Raw genomic sequence first — 22918 nt, 5'->3', positions numbered from 1 at the left:
AGAGACCAGAAGGCATATTTTTAGCTTCACTGACCCAAAGTATTCAAGGAAAGGAGCCCAGGTGTGTGGAGGTGGATAGAGATCTGGGGACAAAGCCGACCTTCCTCCTCGGCTTGCTGTGGTTGCAGCAACCCCGTGAACGTGTGGAATCCAGGGCCCCGGGCGAGGGCTGTCTTCAGCTTAGCCACTTCTCTGTGAACAATGTGATGAATACAAAGACCAGTGCACGCTTGCACCTCTCAGATAAAAGGCACCGCGTAAATTCAACTCATCTTAGAGGAGCGGTCGTGAACACTACAAATGCTTCACTGAACGTTAACCTGAAAGTAAAGTAAATCATGATAGCAATTTATTTTTTAAGACAATGGTAGAAATTAACAACACTGAAAAATCAGGTTTAATTTTTGTAGCTATGAAAGCTAGAGGATGCTTATCATTGCTGTTGGATTAGGAGCCGTTTGTGGGGAGGCGCGGGGAGCCTGGAAAGGCAGGTGAACTGGGGGGTGACCCGCAGGTGGGTTTCCAAGGCAGCACCAGGCTCAAGCCCCAGGCTCGGGATTCACAGGTCACATGTCCTCGGGGACACTGTCACTGCAGGAAGTCTTCCGCTAACTTGTTGAATTCACCTGCAAAACGTAAATGCAGGTTGTGCTTGCCCTCTGGCATCAGATGCAACCTAAAAAAAAAGATTATGGTTAGCGGCACATCACCTAAAAACCTGTTACCCTCCCTATTGTTTCATGAAAACCTCAAGTGAGAAACTGCCCTGGTTTTTTTTCCATCACCTCTATTAGGAAGAAAGTGTAAGGTACATCTTACGAATGGTCCCAGAAGAGAGACATAACAGTGACAGAGCACACACACTGTGCTTGGAATTGAATCAGGTAAGAAATAGTTTGACTGCAAACCTGACAGAGTGGGAGATGTAATTGGTGGTTACCTAAGAAAAAAAATCTTTTTAATAACATTGGTTTTGAGAGAGAGGGTTGGAAAGATGATAAAAAGAGGAAGTGTGCAGGATCCACTGGATTGGAACCTCTTGGAATATCTATGTAGTGGGAAAACCCAAACCAGAATTCACAGCCCCTGTAGGCCTGTTGTTCAAGGTTCCAAATCACCCCGTCATTTTGGAGGATTGAGCAGGTCTGCATACAAGCCACCAGACGAAGGGTAAGTAAATGTTCCTGAAGCTTGTGAGGGTAGCAGGAACCTGCATTAGCCACCCGCCCTTGGTTGTGCAGCTGTCAAGACACCTCACCATCCTCGGGAGGCTTCTTCCTTTCAACAGGGCTTTGGTCAAATGTGGCTGGTCTGCAGTTTCTTTAATAAAGGCAGACTTCTGAGTTACACATTCTATTTATTGACTATAAAAGTGCAGACAATAAGTTTTAAACAAAGGTTCTAGGATATAAGCACAAGTCTGACTTGTTCTGTCCACAATACAGTTAGACGTTAAAAGGACTACACTGGGGCAAACTGCCAGTTACTGCTTTTCCTGCTTCTCTGTGCTTTCCACGGGGTGGGGAGCTGAGAGCTCTAGGGACCTCAGTGAACATGAGGGAGGACGCATGGCAAGAGGGAGCTTGGAACAGAGCTGTCCCTGTGCGATGCTGGGCCTCCTGCAAACAACCGCACGGGGACTGCGGGGGTGTGAGGGAACCCAGACTATCAAGATCACTGGCTTGAAAGGAGGATCTGTTGCTGGCATCTTTCTGAGGCCCTGGGGAAGGTTAATAACGCCATTAACAATAACCAGGGCATTTCCAAGTCAACGTTAATGCTATTCAGAAAAGAAGTATGAGCTGCACCACCCCAGAGAAGGGACCAGCTGCCCTCCAGAGGGACGGGGCTCACAGGGACAGTCACGGCCTCTGTTCTCAGGAGACAGAAAAGAACCAACTGCCGAGGATGCTGGCAGTCACAGAAGGGCATGTCTGGGATACCCTGCACCTTCCAACGTGGACCAAGCTGGACTCTGAAGCAGAGACCCACCCTGCCAAACCTGCAAGTCCTCCTGTGCGGGGAGCCAACCCACTCCCATTATTTGTTCAGACGCCCAAGAAGGAAGGAGAGACAGCAGCTGCGATCCCGTCTTTTAGCCTCAGTGCTGTCTGTGTTCTCCCAGTAGTAATCTCAGTCTCGGGAAATAACAACTGGGCCCCTCGTTAAAAATAGGGGAGCCCTGCTCCGAGGCATCTGCATTCAGAACTGCACTGGACTGAGGATGGGCAGACAGAGGGACGGACAGACAGATGGATAAATGAGGGTATGACTAAGACAGCTCTGCTCCTGGATAGCTGTGGGGTCATTGCGGGGTCCTCAACACAGCCCTCCCTGAGGTCTGATACAGAGGGCACGATCCCTGCCATGTGCTCCTCTTGGGGCAGCGCTGCCCCGGACGGCTGTAAACACGGGGCTGCCAAGGCAGCGTGGCCACTGCTGCTGACCCAGACTCTCACCCACTTAACAAAGGATCACATCACGCGCTCCTGGAGAGTGGTGTTCAAACAATCACACTTTCCAGGAAAACGAGTAGGAAATTCCCCACTGCCAGACACACGGCTCAGCTGGAGAGGATGGACCCCTCGGGGGTAGATGCTAGATCCTATTTGCTGGGGCAGGTTCCTCACTGCATTTAGCACCTTTAGAAAAAGAAATGTGACTCTAGACCTTTTGAGGAATTCAAGTCCCTCTAGTCTCCCTCCACCTCTCCTGGACAGTCCTTGGACGATGCTCCCTACGTGCGAGTGGGCGAAGGAGAAACAGGCTGAAGGCGCTGGCTATTATGGGGGCAAGACAACCCAGTCTGACCAACGTAGGCTCTTTACCAGCAAGCGACAGCATCTCCCTGAACCGCAGCTGCTCACCTGGAAAGTGGGGACAGTAACAGTGTCCACCCCAGAGGGTTATTCTGAAGATGAAATTATCTCTGGGCGCACAGTAGACACTTAATACACGTTTGCTATTCGTCCATTATTCTATCTGTATTGTGCTTCACAATGTAAGAAAGTCGTTATGAAGGTTCCAGTTATGTACAGCGTATCAACAAAATGTTCCAACTAGGAGACAATTTATTTACGTTTGCTGGCGACCACAATCGACCGCAATTGGAAAATTCTTACCTTAAAGAGATTTTAGACCTAAATGTAAGGCCAGACACTATAAAACTCTTAGAGGAAAACGTAGGTAGGACACTCTATGGCATAAATCACAGCAAGATCCTTTTTGAACCACCTCCTAGAGAAATGAAAATAAATGGGACCTAATGAAACTTAAAAGCTTTTGCAGAGCAAAGGAAACCATAAACAAGACGAAAAGACAACTCTCAGAATGGGAGAAAATATTTGCAAACGAAGCAACTGACAAAGGATTAATCTCCAAAATATACAAGCAGCTCATACAGCTCAATATCAAAAAAAGAAACCATCCAATCCAAAAATGGGCAGAAGACCTAAACAGACATTTCTCCAAAGACGAAATACGGATTGCCAACAAACACATGAAAGGATGCTCAACATCACTAATCATTAGAGAAACGCAAATCAAAACCACAATGAGGTATCACCTCACACCAGTCAGAATGGCTATCATCAAAAAATCTACAAACAATAAATGCTGGAGAGGGTGTGGAGAAAAGGGAACCCTCTTGCACTGTTGGTGGGAATGTAAATTGATACAGCCACTATGGAGAACAGTATGGAGGTTCCTTAAAAAGCTAAAAATAGAACTACCATACGACCCAGCAATCCCACTACTGGGCATAGACCCTGAGAAAACCGTAATTCAAAAAGAGTCATGTAGCACAATGTTCATTGCAGCTCTATTTACAATAGCCAGGACATGGAAGCAGCCTAAGTGTCCATCAACAGATGAATGGATAAAGAAGATGTGGCACATATATACAATGGAATATTACTCAGCCATAAAGAGAAATGGAATTGAGTTATTTGTAGTGAGATGGATGGACCTAGAGTCTGTCATACAGAGTGAAGTCAGTCAGAAAGAGAAAAACAAATACCGTATGCTGACACATATATATGGAATCTAAAATAAAAATGGTTCTCATGAACCTAGAGGCAGGACAGGAATAAAGATGCAAACGTAGAGAACGAACTTGAGGACACAGCAGGGGGAAAGGATAGCTGGGACGAAGTGAGAGAGTGGCATGGACATATTTACACTATCAAATGTAAAACAGATAGCTAGTGGGAAGCAGCCGCATAGCACAGGGAGATCAGCTTGGTGCTCTGTGACCACCTAGAGGGGTGGAATAGGGAGGGTGAGAGGGAGACGCAAGAGGGAGGGGATATGGGGATATACGTGTATGTATAGCTGATTCACTTTGTTATACAGCAGAAACTAACACACCATTGTAAAGCAATTATACTCCAATAGAGGTGTTAAAAAATGATTTTAGAAAATGTCATGGGTGAGATTTGTCTAGAAAGGATGAGCCCCTCCCTTCCCCCCACTGTGAGACACCAGGACCCGGCTTTGTAAGGATGAGGCTGGTCCTGTTTGGAGTTAATCCTGGAACCTGGCCCTAAAGCGGTTCTTGAGCTGCCTGCAGTCAGAGAGGAGGAACTAGAAACAGCAGCTGAGGAGGGGGTGGGAAGGGTCATCCGGGCAGCTGAGGGGGGTGCGTCCCCCTTCCTTCGGTGTCTGCCGGACCCCCTCTCCACGGAACCGGAACGAACCTGCTGCCAGCACAAGACCGTTTTACTTCGCGCCCGCAGGGGCACGCCACCCCCCTGCTCACCTTGGAGGTCTGGGGCCATCTTCCCACCGCTGGCCAGACTGGACAAGGCCAGGAAGCTGCAGAGCGAGGCCCCTCCTCCCTCCTGTGATCAGACAGAGGCCAGCACCTGACCCACGACCTGGGGAACCCAGGCACCCTTAGCGCTCCCACCGCCAGGCCAAGACCTCTGAGGACAGCTCCTGCCAGCTGCCCTCAGCCAGGGCTGGGTTTACGTGTCAACTTGGCTGAGCCACAGGTGCCTTTGGTCAGACATGATTCTGGGTGTGTGTGTGAGGGTGTTTCAGGATGAGAGTCACATCTGAATCAGCAGACTGAGCACAGCAGACTGCCCTCCCCACGTGGGTGGGCCTCATCCAATCAGTTGACGGCCCGAATAGCACAAACGGCTGGCCCTCTCCTGAGCAAGAGGAACTCCTCCTGCCTGTCTTCAAACTGGGGCACTGGCTTTTTCCTGCCTTCAGACTTGCACTGCAACATCAGCTCTTTCTGGTTCTCTGGTCTTCAGAGTCAGACTGAACCACAGCATGAGCTCTCCTGGGCCTCCAGCTGCTGACTGCAGATCTTGGACTTCTCAGCCTCTGTAGCTGCACAAGCCAATGCCTGACTCCCATAGTAAGTCAATCCTCTCTCACTATAGATATATTACATGTCCACACACGCATACGATATATAAATACGTGTGTGTGCACACGTACAGCTGACCGAGGGCAATGTGCCTGACTGCCCATCGAGCTCTACCCTGCTGTCTCCTGGGCCCCAGACCACCTACACCCACACCAGCATTCCATCCATGAAGGCAGCTACCGTGTGCCGAATTCTTATTCGTCTGAACGTGCACATACATCCCCATTCATTCCTCACAAAGTTATCTGAGATGACAGGCATCACCATCCCCATGTGACACACAGGAAACAGAGGTACAGAAACACGTCCACCTGCTTACGGGCACGATTCATCACCAGCACCGCCCCCCCCCCCGGGTCCATCTGAGCCCCTGCTGTGCTGTAGCCACCGCGGCTGCGAATGCTGCTCAGGGCCCCCAAACCCTGACTCTGGTCTCCAGGTGCGACTCCGTTTCCCACCCCTCCCCTCTGGCCCACACAGAGCCCAAGGCCCCACCTCTCTGCACACGTGGACTCCGGCCCTCGTCCTTCCTTCCGGGTCTGTTCTCTGGCCCCAGAACCTGCAGGTGGACTCCACAACACACTTTCCGGGCCTGAGTCACCACTCAGGGACCCCTGCCACCCACAGATGTGGCCGTGCGATGCTCGCATTCTTCCTTTCACCGTGTACCAAGTGCCTTGAGGCCGAACTAGACCGCGTCCGGGACAGAGGATGGCCTGCTCGCTGCTGCTAGTAAGGTGCCAGTAAGGGGCCGCGTGGCCTCAGAACGGTGAGTAAGTGGAGGAGCAGAAAGAGACAGCCAAGCTGTGCCCGGAGGCTGGGTGGCCCTGGCCAGGCAGGGAAGGGGCAAGGGGCGCGGGACTCCAGGCAGGGAAGGGGCAAGGGGCTGGTCACGCGTAGCCGGGTCTGAACCCAGATCCTGATCTCTGCTGGGCCCCCAATTTCTGAGATCTGAGAACCTCCTCAGAAACGTACTGTTGTGGGCTGAGCCGCGCCTCCCAATTCGCATGTTGAAGTCCTAACCCCAGTACCTCAGTGTGACCGTGCTTGGATATCAGGTCTTTAAAGAGGTATTATGTTAAAGTGAGGTCACACAGGTGGGCCCTAATCTAATCTGATGGGTGTCCTTATGAGAAGAGATCAGGACACAGATGCCCACACAGAGCGACGACCGTGTGAGGACACAGGGAGAACGTGGCACCTGCACACCAAGGAGAAAGGCCTCGGGACAGACCAACCCCTTGCCACCCTGATCTTGGACGTCCAGCCTCTAGACTGTGAGGGCCTCAATGTCCGTAGTTTCAGCCGCCCAGTGTGCGGTCTTTGTCACAGCAGCCGGAGCTGACGACCACGCACGGCGAGCACCCCGTGTCTCCACTGCAGCGCGGTGGTCACACCCTCCGTGAAGCCTCACCCTCTCCTGAGCCAGATCAGCCCTTCTGCTTCCAGGGGCCCGTCCACGCCAGCCCCGAAGGGTCCGAAGGGCGCAGGCTCTGCTCGGCGCCAACTGTGACAGCAAGCTGGGTGGCCCCGAGGACCAGGCGTGCTCGGCAACTGGAGGCGCTCAAGCAGAGGCTGGCTAGACAGGCAGGCGGCGGTGTCAGTGCTGTGCGATCTAGGAGGGAGGGCTGGCCGAGCGGGGGAAAATCACAGCGGCCACTATCTTATGCTTTGTATCTGGAACTTCTGCAGAAGAGTTTGTTAGGAGGAGGGGCTCAACTGCCTAAAAACAAAATCTAAAATCACTGAACTTGAGTGATCTCTGAGGTCTCTGTCTCCAGGAGATGCTGTGGTTCTTCTCCAGCAAAGAGAACAGAGAGAGACAATTGTCACAGGCAGGAAGTGGGCCTGCTGAGCACCCACCCTGCGCTCAGCCCCCTTCCAGGAGAGAAAGGCATTCGTTTCACACCTGATTATCTATTTGTAGTACAATCTTTGAGCGACACACTTGTGCCTTTAATTCTTTAATCATAAATGTACCTGGCAGGGAAATGAAACCCCAAGTTCGTCGGAAGCACCTGCACTCGGAGTTGCCCCCCTGGGGTGAGAGGCCTGTGCACAGTCGGAGGGCGACCTTGGTGCTCAAGGAATCGACCCTCTTTTTGTGGGTCCAGAATCAACCACCGTGTTTTAGGTTCACGCCCAACATAAAGGGCTCTTCTGGCAGAGGAAGGGAGCAAGTGTAACACTTTACTCTCAACTCATTTTTTCCAAAGAATCCTGCTCTAAGAAAATGACCTTCCACAAGAGAGTGTACTAAAACCATTAACATCTGAATGGCAAGGGAATATTCTTCTCCCATATTGATGTATCCTGTTGCTAGGAGATGGGTCTGGAGCAGAATTCCTAAATTAAACTTTCCTGCAGACTTTTACTGAATCTGGCTCTCTAAGGGACACACTGCATTTATCATGAGACTCACTGTGCAAAACCCTGTCATTTCTGAAGTTAGAAGACAATTAACCAGGTCAGCAAGCATATGACACAGGCATCTTACCATCATATTAAAATAAGAGTATGTTTATGAGAGGCAGCTGTGCTGTGGGGGAACGCACTGTATTAGGACGAAAAAACCCCAGGATTTGTCGTTTACTAGCCATGCAACCTTGGAAGATTACTTAACACGTCTCAGCCTTGATTTTCTCATCTGTAAATTGGGACAAAATCTTTTCCCATAAGGTTGTTGTGAAGTATGTAATCATATGTGAAATGCCTTTTAAATATAAAATGCTCTTTGGACACAGGAATTAGACAGGAATTGTAGGAATGCTGTTTTACTGCAGAATAAGAAGCGTGTCTCCCACATTTAAAAATTCTCTGAGACATTTGTTAAAATCGATCACGGAATAACTAGTATGATTAGGAGGTAGAGGAGCTGTTTCTACTCTCCCTGCTGGACCGTGGGGACTCTCAGCTCAGGGACCACTGCTGACCTACCAGGCAGGGCTGGCCTGCAGGGCATCGGAATCGGCTCATGGAAGGTCAGGGCGGGGGCGGGGGGGTGGGAGGGTGTTCTTAGGTCACTAACAACGCCAATTTCCAAAGAATTCTGTACAATTCCAAAGACGTCCTGACTAATGACAGCAGCTCTGGAATTCATATACAGTCTCTGAAGGGATCAAGGCTCACTTGGGTGTTTATTTTCCAGTAGGTTTGCTTAAAAAAAACAAAGCCAGGCCACCAGCTCCTGGTCACATCCCATTTTCTCCTTCAGGATGTGCATCACTGCATATCAAGGAAATTCTGAGCTTGCTCAACGTGGAATTTTCATCTTGATATAAGCAACAGCAGAAGCTGGCTCCCGTGTCAGCCAAAGTATTTAAATTATAAATTTCTGTTCCATATAAAAACAAATGGGATTGAAGAACAGAATTTCTGCTGACATGTCTTATTAGGTTCTCTGGCGTCCCCAGGCTGGCTGGCAGAAACGGGGCTACACAGACAAGGAATGTGTCTCTGCCATTTAATCGAATGGGCCACCAACACAGCTGGCTTGGCAGACGCTGCTGTTTTGTGATTCTGAATAACAGGTTCTCCTCTGATGTGTACATATTTAAGGCTGAAATAACACGAAAAGTTTACAACATAATTTTAAGTGGGAAAAAAGCAGGAATCAGAGTTGAATATGACTGTATCTATGTTAAAAGAACTAGAAAGGAGTAGTGCACAAAACTGCTATTAATGGAGGTAGTTAAATGGATGGTAAGCAACGGCGATTGCTTTCTTCTTTTGATTTTACAAACCTTCTTTACTGGGTGAGCAGTGCTTTTATAACGAAAGTTCCCAAATGATAGGTGACTGTTTAGGCTGATGTGCTGCAGCCCTCAGAGCTCCTGCCCTCGGATGCCAGGGCTCCTTGGCCCCCTGTTCCCTAAATACAGCAGGACTGTTGGTTCACACGGGACAAAAATCCCTCCTCTCGGGCGGATGCACCTGAAAAACCCAACCCTCATGCTTCTTCTCTTCCTAGAGCTTCTCCCGGTTGCCTCCCAAGCCCCCAGGGCAGAGTGCTGGCTCACGCTGGACTCACCGTGACCCCTTCACGTGTTTGTGTATGAAGTCGGCATGGAAGCTCGGGACCAGAGGGTCCTTCTCACCGTGCACGATTAGGGTGGGGCACTGAACCAGGGGCAGCAGGTGCCGACAGATGTTACCTGAAAGACACGGAGACTCTGTTTTCCCGTGACCCTCCTAGGGGTGGGGAGGCGCAGAGCGCGGACAAACCTCCCCCACCCCCACCCCCCGCCCTTAGCATCTGTCTCTACGAGACTGGCCTGGATCAGTCGGGGTCTGAGTGCCTTCCAGCTCTGACATTCTTTGGGTTTCCTTTTCTGTTTCTCTCCTGGCTTTTTTCTTTTAAGCTCTACCAGTGAACAAGCACTCTTGCCTGATTTAAATTCATAATTCATGAAAACAGTAGTTAAAACAAACAAAAACCCCACAAGTCTCTATATTACGTGGGGCCGTTCGCTGTCTGCCGAACGATGGTAGGCGCTTGCTACCTGAAAAGCTCCTCCCGTGAAATAGTGTCTTCAGTGGGGCCCTCTGGCCCTCAAGCCTGTGTCCCTCACGGTGAAGATACAACTGCAGCTGTGCAGAAGCTGCCGTCCATCCGTCCCGCCCCAACACCCCTGACAGAGGCTCTCACCCTGATGTGTGGCAGCATTTCTAAGGCTCACATGGCACAAGTCAGGTTCCACTTCCTGTCCTGCCATTTCCTGCTGGGGAAATCTTGGGGGTGCCCTAACTCCATGAGTTTTTTGGCCTCTCTCGGTTGGTCAGGGACAATCATACATCCCCGGGGTGGCTGTACCGCTAAGAGGCGGTGCCCTGCTCCCAGCAGGCACCCCAGAGCTAGCCCTGTCCTCCCCAGCTGCCCTGAGAAAGCCGGGGTCCCTGAGTGCTGTCCAGGCAGTGGCTCCTCCCTCCTCTTGGGTGGGGGTCACTGCCTGCTGGCCCTGGGGGGGGCCGCACCCGCCACTGAGCAGCCCCGTGGCGATTAACGCCAGTGTTCCCGAGCCCACCCCGCGTGTCAGGAGCCGTCCCAGTGACTCGGCACCCGTGAGCCACAGGAGGTCCAGGCTTTAACTCGTACAGTAGCACAACTGCTCGTAACTCAAGTACTTTTACAGTAGTAGCGGTTAACCTTTTCCTGAGCACTCACCCTGGAGCTGGTACTGTACCAAAGCCGCGCGTACGGAACCTCACGTGTGAGTATACACGTGAAGCCTCACATGTACAACCTCACGTGGAATATATACATAAAACCTCACGTATGTAACCTCACATAGTATACAAAACCTCACCTACCTTATATACACGTGTGTATGTATAAAAACACCTCACCTCACGTATATCATCCTCCCAGCAGCTTCCTGGGGTAGTTCCCAGTATCTCCAGTTCACAGACCCGGAACTGCTGCTCAGAGAGGCTAAGCGACCTGCCTGAACCCACTCAAACGGCAGCCACGTGGCAAAGCCAGACTCCGCCCCCGGGCCTGACTCCAGATCTGGCGCTCAATCCCGAAACTGAACTGAGCAGCCATAGCCTCGCGTACAAGACCAGGGCTCCTGTCAGAGGAATCAGTACTGAGGGGAGATAAGTTTGTTAACAGCCTTGCCGTAGACGATTCATACATTTCCAGATTCTCTGTGTCATGACACTTTCTCCCTCACTTTCCCTCTTTAATACACTGCATTTTTTAGAGTTTCAGGGTTACAGCAGGACTGAGTGGGAGGCAGAGAGCTCCCACGTACCCCTAACCCCACACACGCACAACCTCCTCCATCGTCGATACCCCGTCAGACACTTCTTACAACAGATGAACCTGCACGGACGCCCCATCACCTCCCTGAGTCCGGGGTATTCCCCGGGCACACAGTCTTGGTGGACACATTTGGTGGGTCTGAACAAATGCATAATGACGTGGATGCAATGATGATATTATACAGAGCATTTTCACTGTCCTAAAATTCCTCTGTGTGGCTACTCTAAGAGGTGTACAGTGGGATCTCGTTGTTGTCTGGCCCATCTTTTATTCGGGTTGTTTTCTTATTGTTCAGTTTTAAGAGTTTTTTGTATATTTGGATACAAGTCCTTTAGCGAATATTTTCTCCCAGTCTGTAGTTGTCTTTTCATTCTCCTGAAATACATTTCAAGGACCTGTTTCTATGGGTGGATACTGCATTTGAACAGGATATACTTGCTATTTTGAACTTAAACCAAAAAAGTAACATTTCCAAATGTCCTTCTCATTATGAAAGTTTTGACAGATGACTCATTCTGGAAATGATTACTGAATAGACCAAACTGGTACCTGAATCACAACAATTTTGTAACTGAATGTGCTTCAAGATTAGATCTTACCTAGTCTCGATTCTTTTAGCAATTAGAAAAGTGAGAGACTACAAATGTAAATAGCTATAAAAAATAGACTTTAATTCAGAATTTCTCTTCAGGATGTCAATTCTTCCTGTTATTGGAAACCATGTTAATTTTTCAGATAAAGACAGGAAGACATCTGTCACAGCTAAAGTGACACAACTTAGCTCGGAACTTGGGAAAGGACTGAATACTTTCTGCCTCATACTAATTCTTCTGGGGCTGAAGGTCATGACAGAGAATCCCTCCTTTTCTGTCCTAGTAACAGAAGATGTCGTGGGGTGCACCTCTAAATGTGAAAAAGAGAAAATCTGGTGTCTGTTTTCTCATTACCCATCCTGGAATTAGAAAGGGAAGAGTATCTGAGGCTTCTGGAGAATGATTTTGCCATCATACACACAAAGGATTCGGAGGAAAAAGAACAGTCTGCTACGAGAGACTCAACAATGTGACCCTTTGTGCGCATGGTCTGTCTCTGGTGCAAGGCGGGTCTATCACACAAGAACTCGCATTGTACACGATCACCAGCACCCTCTGTTCACACATCACTGTGGAAGGACAGTGGGCGAGCGCGTTAATCCCCGAGGAATCCTCGAGCATCTGGGGGACTCAAGCAGCCTCTCTAATGAGCAAAGGGACCGTTGAATAGCTCACGTAACCTACCATCTGGAAGATGCTTAAACTGCTTTATGCCATCCACCCACTTTTCACAGGTTCTGGCCAAGTAGTCGAACCCATAGAGGGCTTCCAGAGGCTTTCTTGTTCTCTCACTCCATTTAGACACGTCTCGGATACCTGAAAGACAGATGTGTGGGCAAGAATGGGTTTAGTCTCAGACTAGAGTTCATCTGTAAATACTCCAAGCGCAGTGCACTCAGAGCTGTGGCACTGGCTGTCCTGCCAGCTGGCAGTGTTCCCCCAGTCTCCACGTGGCTCACGCTGGCTTCGCCCAGGTCGGCCAGGCCTTCCCCGACCCTGCCCTCCATCACTCTGCTCAGGGCTGGTCACTTTCAGTGGCTTCTGTGTCCGTGGTGAGGGTCAAGTGCTGGGTCCCCACCAAGATGTGAGCTCTGTGTGTGGGGTTTTGCTTTGTTTTGTCCCCCACTGTGGCCCTCAGGCACAAAAGAGGGACCAGTAGATTCTTACCAAGTGAATGAAACTGATCTAAAATTAATGCTTTCTGTTAAAGGTATAAGATAAAAGCAGACATTCCCCTAATTAGGGTCATCTAAGTGAAAATGACATTATTTATAACAGGAGTTTTTTCTGAACTGCATTTATGTACGTTGAGAAATGCACACACATCATTCATTCTAATTTCTGCCACTGAAGGCACATGGGTGTAACTACTAACTACAAACTATATTACAGATGACTCTCTGTTAAGAAAGGAAATAACGGCTAAAAGCCACCTTTAAAGTGAACTGCCGTCTGAGGCAGGCTGACCCTGATAGAGACAGTGCCTGCCTTTCACTTGCTCACTCTTCTGAACCCGCAGACGGACGCCCAGGGTTGAGTCCAGAGGCTGAGGACGCTGAACTGCTCTGCACAAAACTGAGAAGACTCCAGATGGGGTCAAGGGCGGGGTTGGTGGGGAGATGCAGAGAAGAAGCCAGAAAATGAAGAGGTGGCAGGAGACCTGGGAAGAAGGAAGAGGAGAGAGGGGCTGGCACGACGGCATGAAGACGGCCCGTGAGAAATGCCCCAGAGATGGCTCTGCCCTTGGCTGTGTAGCAGACCACATCCTCGGGAAGGCCCTCTTGCAGTGGAACAACTAGCTCTTTCATAATATATAATTTTTGTTGCACTGCTGGAGTTTGCAGTAATTGATGGAAACTAGAGTGTGTATGTGTGTGTGTGTGTATGCGTGTGTGTGTGTGTGTGTCTGTGTGTAAGAGAATCCTGAAAACAGAGCAAAGAGTGGTAAGACCACTCAAAGGCAGGGTTGCTTCAGGGGAAGGTGACTGTTGGCTGGCGGAGGGAGGACACAGCTGAACCTGAGATGGAAATGGTCCCAACCTGGTACCATCCATAGTTCCCAAGAGGAGCAAATGGACATCCTCTCTGAAGGAAAGTGTTCTCAACTTATGCTCACTGTCTTTTTTGTTTGTTTTCAGATTAAGAGTAAGCAAATATCCACTCCTCATCAAAGATCACAAGGCGGGCTTCCCTGGTGGCGCAGTGGTTGAGAGTCCGCCTGCCGATGCAGGGGACGCGGGTTCGTGACCCGGTCCGGGAAGATTCCACATGCCGCGGAGCGGTTGGGCCCGTGAGCCATGGCCGCTGAGCCTGCGCGTCCGGAGCCTGTGCTCCGCAACAGGAGAGGCCACAGCAGTGAGAGGCCCGTGTACCGCAAAAAAAAAAAAAAAAAAAAAAAAAAAAGACCACAAGGCAATCAGAATCTTTGTAAAGATAACGAAACAACTAGAAAATTGGAAGAGAAAGCTTAAGAAATTATGCAGAGCCCTACACACAGAGACACAGAGATGAATAGAAACGGGGAGATGGAAATGCTCGGTCTACAAAGTTTAATCAGTCCCCAAAGGAGGAGAGGGAGGAGGGACAAGAGGGGGAAGGTGGGGGGGGAAGGGGACTCACTGTCAGAGGGAATCAGCAGGTGACAGTGTGTCTCAGAACTGATAAAAGAATCCAGACAAAAGTTAAATGTAGCCCAAATAGGATAAACAAAAAGAAATCCAACACGGGGTAGTAAAACAGAAGTGTACCAAAGAAAAAGAGAAAATCTGAAAAAGGGCCAGAGATCAGACATATCACTCCAAAGGAAGGACAGTCAGACCCACACAGCAGGTACGGAAGGCAGAAGACGCCAGAACAGCAGAGAAGATGCGCTTCCACTTCTATTTCTGTACTTATAGCCAAACCGTGTTTCAAGAGTGCGCGTGAAATAAACATTTTTAAGTAAGAGCTGAATTGACTATTACCGGACCTGCCCTTAAAGAACTTCTGAAGAACAATTTCAGGGAGAAGAGAGAGGGCCTTAGAAGGGACATGTGAGGGGGAAGGAAGAAAGGTGAGCAAAGAGCTGACAGACGCGTCGGCAAACGTAAGAGCAGCTCAACGTTACAGGTCATTTATGCCTCAACTAAAAACTCACCAAGGCAATGAGAAAATAAAACATTGTACCATTTCCTCACACGAAAATTAAATAGTTCTGTCCAGAAAGAAAGCAAAAAGACAAGTCACACACTGGTAGCACAACTACTAACACAATGACTCACCAGCAAGGAGTTAGTCATCAGGTTACTAAAAACCAAAAAACAAAGTAACACTGCACATCAATAACACTGTGCTCATATCAGAAGTGCTCTATGCTTGAGTTGGGTGGGGTCTCCTGGGTGCTGGTTCTGTTGTTACACTTCCCAACATACACCTGTGAAACATACTGTGTTATTTACATGTATCATATATTACACAATAAAAATTTAAAAACCAGTAAAAAGGCACAAATAGGTAAAATGCAAAAGAAGAAACCCCAGTGGTGCATAAACACATGAAAAGATTCTCAATTTCATTAGTAACAGGAAAATGCAAATTAAGACCTCCGATAAAATACCATCTTACACCCATTTGGCCAGAATTAAGAGCTCTGATAGTTCCAAGTTCCTGTTGAGGATCTAAGCTAAGGTGGTGGAAGTGTAAGCTTCTTTTGCTGGAAAATGATCTGCCACCTGAAAGGGCACATCTGCAAGCACGGCGCAGCCGCCCCAGCACGGGCATCCTCCCCAGGGAGGTCTGCTCACACGCCGAGCACGCACACAAGGATGCTCACAGCAACACTAGGAGGAAAGAGAGGGAGGATAAAGTGCAACAGGTGTGCCCAACAGAACGCCACACAGCAACGTCACGAACGAACCTCAGAAACGGCGTTCTAAGAAAACTATGTGTAAAAAGTGAGTCACAGAAAATGCCATATAGTATGAAGGCACCCTGTTTAGCTCAAAAACAAATAAAACTAAATTATGTGTCGTTTAGGGATATGAATGTATGTGACGATACTGTCTTCAAGACGGCACATGGATGGACAACTCAGGCTGGAAGCAGCGCGCGGGCCAGCAGTGACTGACCTTGTGCTCCTTGGTGGGTCCATTCACGTCGCAGGTGTTGCCTTATATGGGTCAAATATTATACAGTTAAACTAAAACTTCAGCTATGAAATAATCAAAATAAAAATATTATCTATTATATGTTCGACATTTAATTTATAGAGATGCTATACATGTATGCGTTATTTATATAAAATTAAGTATATAAAATATTTGTTTTATAAATATACATTGTTTTATAGTATATATCCTATTATATAAGATATATGCTAAAATACATATTTTAAAGTGTATTACCTTATAACACATTTAAGAAGGAGCGGAAGTAAACGACGGGATGTCCGCCTCGGTGAGGAGGCCTTCCCGAGGAGGGTTTTGTTTCTTAGTTCTGTTAAGAAAACACGCTGACAAATTGGGGCAATGGAGCCTCAGGAGCAGTGGCGACGCAGGAGGGAAGCCACGGCGGGGCCGGGCGTCATCACCCACACACCTGCTGTCGCCTCCTGAAGAGAAACAGAGGGGCCGAAGGCTGGAGCCAGGAAAGTGGGGGAAGCCTCAGTCAGTTGCACTTTCGCCCCAGGGGCCCCCAGACCTCAGTGCGCCCTCCTCTCGTCCCGCGAGCCCAGTGCTCTCAATCTGGGCAGCTTGCTGGGGGCGCCACGACTCCTGAGTTGCCACAGCTGGAACGCCTGGTGGGCGAGGAGGCCCCCAGTACAGGCCTGGGTAGCAAGCCCAGGCTGGAGGCAAGCACCCCTCTGGGTCCCCAGCAGTCACAGCGCTGGTCCCCTCTACCAGAGCCTCAGCTTGACACCAACAGGCAGTGGGCCAGGTCTGCCCACGGGCTGCACTCTGCCAGCCCCTGTTCCCCGTCTCTAAAAAAGTCTCTAAAAATCCTCAGAGATAAGCTTGAAGGACAACCTTAAAAAGTGTGACTAGCACAACGATTCTTTATCAAAGTATGCGGGTTCACGTTTGAATACAATGTTCCCTTCCACACTCACTACTTGAAATGAGCCTGTAAATAACACTTCATGTCAACCCCCTCCTTCCTTGAGGGTCACTATCACAGCAGGAAATGTAAATACGAACTTTACTTATTAGCCTTTTCCTGACTCATATAAAGTGTCACTTCTGGAAATAGGAAACTTGAAAATACAGACTAGTTAAATTGCATTACTCTCCTGAGAACTCACCACCTTCCCACATTACAGCCGAGGAAACGGATGAGACATGACTTGTCAACTCACATCAAAACAAGGCCTGAGAAAGGTCGGGGGAGGGGAGGCTGCTCTCCAGGTGGAGGGACTTACCCCGATAAATCTCCTCGTCCTGGTCGGTCACGTAGGCGTTGGCCCCCCAGATCACCATCTTGTTGATGTAGGACGGGTATCTTGCAGCTGCAATGAGGGCTGTTATCCCACCATCACTCCACCCCAGCAAAGAGACCTTCTTAAACTTCAGCATCTGTGACAAATACCACGAAATGCACAGGTCATGGCTCCTCGCCGCGGAGAGAGCTTGATCATCCTCAAGTATCAGAATCGACACAGCTGTGGTGTGTGGAGTGTCAACTGGCCATTAAAGAAAAATCCTAGAGTCCACCATTTGACGACACAAATGCTTCTCTCAATTAGTTGTGGTGCAAATATGATGGTCATAAAAACTAAGTACATAGTACTGTTTTGAATGATGAGGGGACTACATCTTCTGGTTGGATAAAGTCTCAAGGAACCAGAAACAGTGGAGATCAGCTGTACTTGGACGTGACAACGTGTGTGCGTCCGTGCAGGTCTGAGCGAAGACTTTGAGGACAGGTATGCAGATCAGAGAGGGAAACAGGACAGTCGCTGCATCTGGTAAAGCCACTGACTGCAACTATGGGAAGAACTGGCTACAGGAAGGCCGGGAAAGAATGATGGTGGTTACACTGATCTTCGGGTGATCAGCCAGGCTCCAAGAATGTGTTTGACAGGGAAGATGAGCATCTCAGAGATGCTGGCGAGAAGTAAACACCGAATGACTGGGGAAATTTAAAGAAGTAACGAATATCAGTCCAAGACACCTGCTGACGGGACTCTAGATTGGTGTGACTACTGTGGGTAACACTTTGGCACTATCCTGTAGAATGAATATCTGCATCTCCCGCCACTCAGCAAGTCATCTCCTAAACGTGCACGGAGCTCTCACACACATGTACCAGGACAGGTCCAGGAAGCCCACACCAGCACTGTCTGCAATAGCAAAACATGAGCGCCACAACTTCCATGCACAACACAATGGTCACCGCACTTCCGTGTATAATTGCATGCACGCGCACACGCACACGCACACGCACACACACACACACACACACAAGGCAACTTAGAGATGATTTAGCTACCATCAGGAGAGGGGGGTTAAGACACAGTGTATCCATACAACAGAATACTAAGTGCCTATTATAAAACTGAAGTAAATTTGTATTTATTGGCATGGAAGTAACTCCTTGATCAACTGTTCAATGAACAGTAAGCTGGAAAATCATTAGGTATAGTAGGATGCCATCCATACAGGACTGTGTGCTTATCCATGTAATAAGATTGCCCAGAAAGGTAGAGCCTCAAAGTCTTGGCAGCAGTACCTCTAAATAGTTAGATTGTTTGATATATCTGTTTTCCTCTTTATACCCATTTGAACCCTGAATTCTCTATAGGAGTAACATGGTATTACCCTTGAAGAAACAACAAACAAAAACAAAATAAATGAAGACAGGCCCAGCCACCCTCCTCCTCTGGGCTCTTGCCTAAGAGACCCACCTTCATCAAATCAACAGCATCTTTTGCATCCCTTTCAAAAAATTCTACTGGGAAATCTCGATCTGGGGGTCTGGAATGTCCGTACCCTCGGGGATCCCAGGCAACCACCGTGAAGAGCTTCTTATTCAGGTTCTCAATCTGAGGTCCAAAATCAGTCTCTCCACTTCCTAAAAGCAGTCACTTGGTTACACTCCAGTAAATGCTTTCATTGTTTCAAGCACACTACATCAGAAGCAGAAACAACTACAAACTTAAAGTAACTATAGTTTCTACTCAAAGTTAGACCTCAGCTGTAACCAGCAAAGCAGCTTCCTTTCCTGCTGGAGTTCAGACCTACCCCCCACCTCCCCCTAGTGGCTACTATGAGAAGGACAGAGGTCCTGATTTTTCATTTGGTCCTGTATCATTTCAGCACGTTTGATCTGTCTTCAGCTTATTCGTGCTTTTTATTAAAAAAAAAAAAAAATCATGAAACTGCATAGAAATAAACTTACTGATACAACATGCTTCTGGGTTATTTTTTCTTTCTTTTTTTAAAAAATGACTGTTACAAATGAGAGAGATCTTAATAATATGTGTAGACACATTAATGAGATTTGATCCTAGTCATTCAAAGCAGAATTCTAAAATCCCAGATGTCTTTTACTAAGCTAATGTGAATAGCCCTGAAGGTTTTATTTTATGGTTATAACTAGAAACCAGAAAATTAAACTCAAACACTGAAATGAGGGGCGAGGGAAGGGTGTGGAGGGAAGAAATCAAGTTTGTTTCATGACAACTGTATGAACCAGCGTATCTTAGCAAGTAGAGCCACGTTCTCAGGCCGGCGGCGGACCTGACCGGCAGCCCCCAGCCTGCCCACACGGTCACGGCCACCGTGTGCACAGGCAGGCGTGCCTTGTGTGGTCCACACAGTGTGGAAGGCCAGACTCCCAAGGAGCCCAGTCCAAGGGCAAGTCAGCATCTCATTTCTAAGCTCTGCTTGATTTCTGGGGACTCACAGCTCCGGTCACAAATGGATACTAAACATCTCACTTAATAAACGGGCAATTATTAGAAAATGTCTTTCAATGCTGCAGGATCATTTAATGTCATCAAGGATGATGATGTCACTCTTTCTGACAAGATATACCTTCCTCAGCATCAGGTAAATCACCCAGAAAACCCAAGCTGAAAACGTAACTGGATTTCCAGCACACGTCTACTGCTCTGACATCTCAAGCTTCTCTCATGATCACTGAACTGGAGGGTCTTCCAGGGAACTGTGCTGACAGAGGGGCAGGAGGTGAGAAGGTGGGAAAAGGCAACAGTGTAACTAAAGACCAGCTGCGGAAACAATAATACCTGGCACACAGGTATACATTTGAAGACCAGTGCAAAGACCATTTGAATACTAAAACCTTAATGAAATGACTTTAAGGAATAGTTACCGATACATGATACCTGAGACAGAAACACATCAACACTGGTTGCCCGTGGGTAGGGGAACCGCGTGCTGGGGGACAGTAGTTTAGGGGAGAAACTTGCTGTTCGATTTTTGAATCAGGTTAATGTTCTACACAAGCAAAAACTAAATTGCCAAAAGCTTTTTATACCTGGATAATGACAGCAATACTGAAACAATGGCAAACTGTTCATTGCTTTAGCTCTACGTCAGCCATTGGAGGAAATATGGTCCTCCATTACAACAGCTCAAGGGAAAAAGATACTAAATACTATCTGGACAGAGACGCCTCAATAGCCACAACAGTGCCACTGTCAGCTGAGGCTACATCGAGCTGAACCATCATGTGACTGAAAAATTTTAGCATTTTACTTTTAAGAGAAGGAAGCAAATCATAAGGAAATAAGTATATACTGGGATTACTTAACTAAATTAAAAATAAAACAATACTAAAACCCTTAAAACCAAATTTGAGATGCCCTGGGATCACTGGAAATTCTCCCCCACCCCGAACTTTCTACATCTAAACTACTCATCTATAAGAGGAGATCGCAACCCACCTGGCTTTACCACGCTCCGTTCACGCCAAACTAATTCCGACCTTCAAAAAGTCTTTAAGCCCAGTTTTGTTCTTAGCTCTGATCTTAGCTGAACATATAGTCAAGTACAACAGGGCAATCAGTCCAACTTTGAGCAGCAGAAGTCTCACATCCTGGAACCCCTCAATTCCAGGCAAACTGGGCTGCTGGTCACCCACTCATCTCCTTCCTTCACCCATCCCTTCTTCCCACAATGCTTTCCTTGACCCGTCATCCCCCTAAGTTGTAAGCAACTACACAGTGTTGGACTTGCATGGGAGAAAACTGGGTATTTAAAGGAATAAAAACTGCATAAAGTAGAAAGGTATCTTTCTACATCACCTAAAACTGACTGTAGCAAGTATTACTTAAAGCATCTCAGCAAAGCACGAAAGTTAATCATCAAGCCTGGGCATCTGGGATTGTGAACGCAGCACAGATGACACAGCATGCAGAGCATTCGGTAAAAACCTCCAGACCCAACATTCCTGGGAGCAGCAGGACCGCGTGCTCTCCACCTCCAGTCCGCAGGTAGTGCAGGTGGACGCCGTTCACAGCCACTTTGGCGGAGGTCACAGAGGAGCTGGAAGAGAAAAGCCCCATCCCCAGAGGAAAACTACTGAGCAGCACAAATGTGAGGACAGAGCCAGGCTTTTATACGCGAATCGCCTGCAGCGCCCTCCCCGGGTCCCTCGGATTATCCTGATGCATGCTTCAGTCTTCCAGACCTAAAAGGGACCCGTGTGTCCCCTCCCCACCACACTGCAGATCTGGGCTGCGTCTCCATGTTTGCACACCCTACAGCACCAGCTCAGGGCTTATCCCACAGAGGCACCGAGAGGCCTGCTGAAGTCAATGGCCACACAGGCCACCCTACAGGCCCACGCTGGGGTGCCAAGGTGCAGGCTGATGTGGGAGCCCCCGCCGTGGAATGCCAGGTGGGCACCAGCACAGACCCTGGAGCCACTCGTCTAGGCCTCAGCAGGTCCAGAGGAGGCAGCCGGACCTTAAGCTGCATTGGTGGCGTTCCCAAGGATGAGGCTGGTCTCAGGGTCCAGGGGGAAGGCCCTGATCCCGAGGCTGTCCTGTAGGCATCTGGCCTCTCCATTCTCCAGCCAGCCACATGAGGGCCCCCTGGTCAGGAATGCCCGTCTGCACCAATGTGGCCAGACTGGTTTTAAGATGTTGAAATGTTTCTGCGTTGACTGTTAGATAGGCAGGTCCATATCAAAGCCCTCCCCACGCCAGCCCTCCCTGGCCCAAGACCTCCCACGCTGCAGCATCTAACCGTGTGCCACCCCAGGGGCTCTGCCCTGGGCAGCGTCCTCAACTGCTCTCGCGGAAGCTCCAGGATGGCAACGTGAGGGTGCACACCAACACGGCACATACAGGGCCCTGCATCAGGCCCTAGGAGCCTCCCATCAACTCCCCAGACGGCTGCGGGACACGCGGAAGGGACGGAAAGGCGCGCCAGGACAGGTGCTGCAACAAACGTGCCAGATACAGGCACATCGAGTCTTAACACACAACTTCTGGAAAAATGTGACAGACCTGAGTGGTAGTAAGGCCTGACATAACTACTGATACGAGCTCGTCATCCTCAGAAATATTACGGGAGGAGCAATAATAGCAGCACCGAGCCATGGTCGTGTCGCACAGACCCTGCTGTTACTTGTGAGTAACATCCTGCTCCTCGCACAGCTCCAGAATCAAGATAAGGCGAATAAGGCTCCACTGACAGAGTCATTTCAGGAAACATGGTTTACATCCATTCATCGGCAAGAGGAAGCGTCGTCTGCACACCCTCAGGGAGGGGAGAAGCTGTCAGACGCCTGCGTTCAGCACAGGAAACGAGGCAGCTCCCCAGACAGACACAGGTGCCCAGCGCTCGCTCAGCTCAGCTAAGGGAGACTGTGCACCTCTATCACTCCTCGTGCCCTCCAGGTTCTCGAGAGGCCCCCTTCCCAGCAGTGTGAAGGACATGCTTGAAGAGGCATTTTGCACCGTGAAGACGTCATGTATAATGAGGCCCCCCCATCTCTCTCGAGGTCTGAGCCACTGGGTTTCACACCCAGGGGCTGCTGGCTCTCAGGCCTGTACCCCTCCAGGGCCGGGCTCACACGGGCTTCCCTTTCGTGGCCAGTCCGAAGTCTCTCCAGCCAGAGGCCTTGGACTTCCCTCTGTGCTCTGCCGTATTGGTGTTTTGATTCCCCATTCCAAATTTCTTTTCTTCTAATTATCCCCATCCCACATTCTTCTGGCTGCCTAAGAAG

The 22918-nt window shown here is 49.0% G+C and overlaps 1 protein-coding gene across 4 annotated transcripts; it reads right to left on the bottom strand.

Annotated features, from left to right (window-relative positions):
• Positions 1-40: 40 nt before the first annotated feature.
• Positions 41-22067, bottom strand: BPHL (biphenyl hydrolase like). Of its 4 annotated transcripts, none has more exons than XM_079934100.1 (6): positions 21125-22057; positions 18624-18790; positions 17139-17292; positions 12428-12559; positions 9414-9537; positions 41-626 (listed from the first exon to the last, which is right to left on the bottom strand). In XM_079934100.1, the coding sequence occupies exons 1-6, from the start codon at positions 21246-21248 to the stop codon at positions 623-625; spliced, it is 705 nt and encodes a 234-aa protein (XP_079790226.1). In that variant the 5' UTR covers positions 21249-22057; the 3' UTR covers positions 41-622. The 4 variants fall into 4 exon arrangements, with proteins under 4 accessions (XP_079790226.1, XP_079790225.1, XP_079790227.1 ...); XM_079934099.1 differs by having other exon boundaries at positions 41-676; positions 21125-22048; XM_079934101.1 differs by lacking the exons at positions 41-626; positions 9414-9537 and adding an exon at positions 16126-16331 and having other exon boundaries at positions 12465-12559; positions 21125-22067.
• Positions 22068-22918: the final 851 nt, after the last annotated feature.

The sequence above is a fragment of the Stenella coeruleoalba genome, assembly GCF_951394435.1.
Source record: "Stenella coeruleoalba genome assembly, chromosome: 10".
Classification (NCBI taxonomy): domain Eukaryota; kingdom Metazoa; phylum Chordata; class Mammalia; order Artiodactyla; family Delphinidae; genus Stenella; species Stenella coeruleoalba.
Note: the sequence above shows the minus strand (reverse complement) of the source record. Positions and strands in the feature narration are given on the sequence as shown.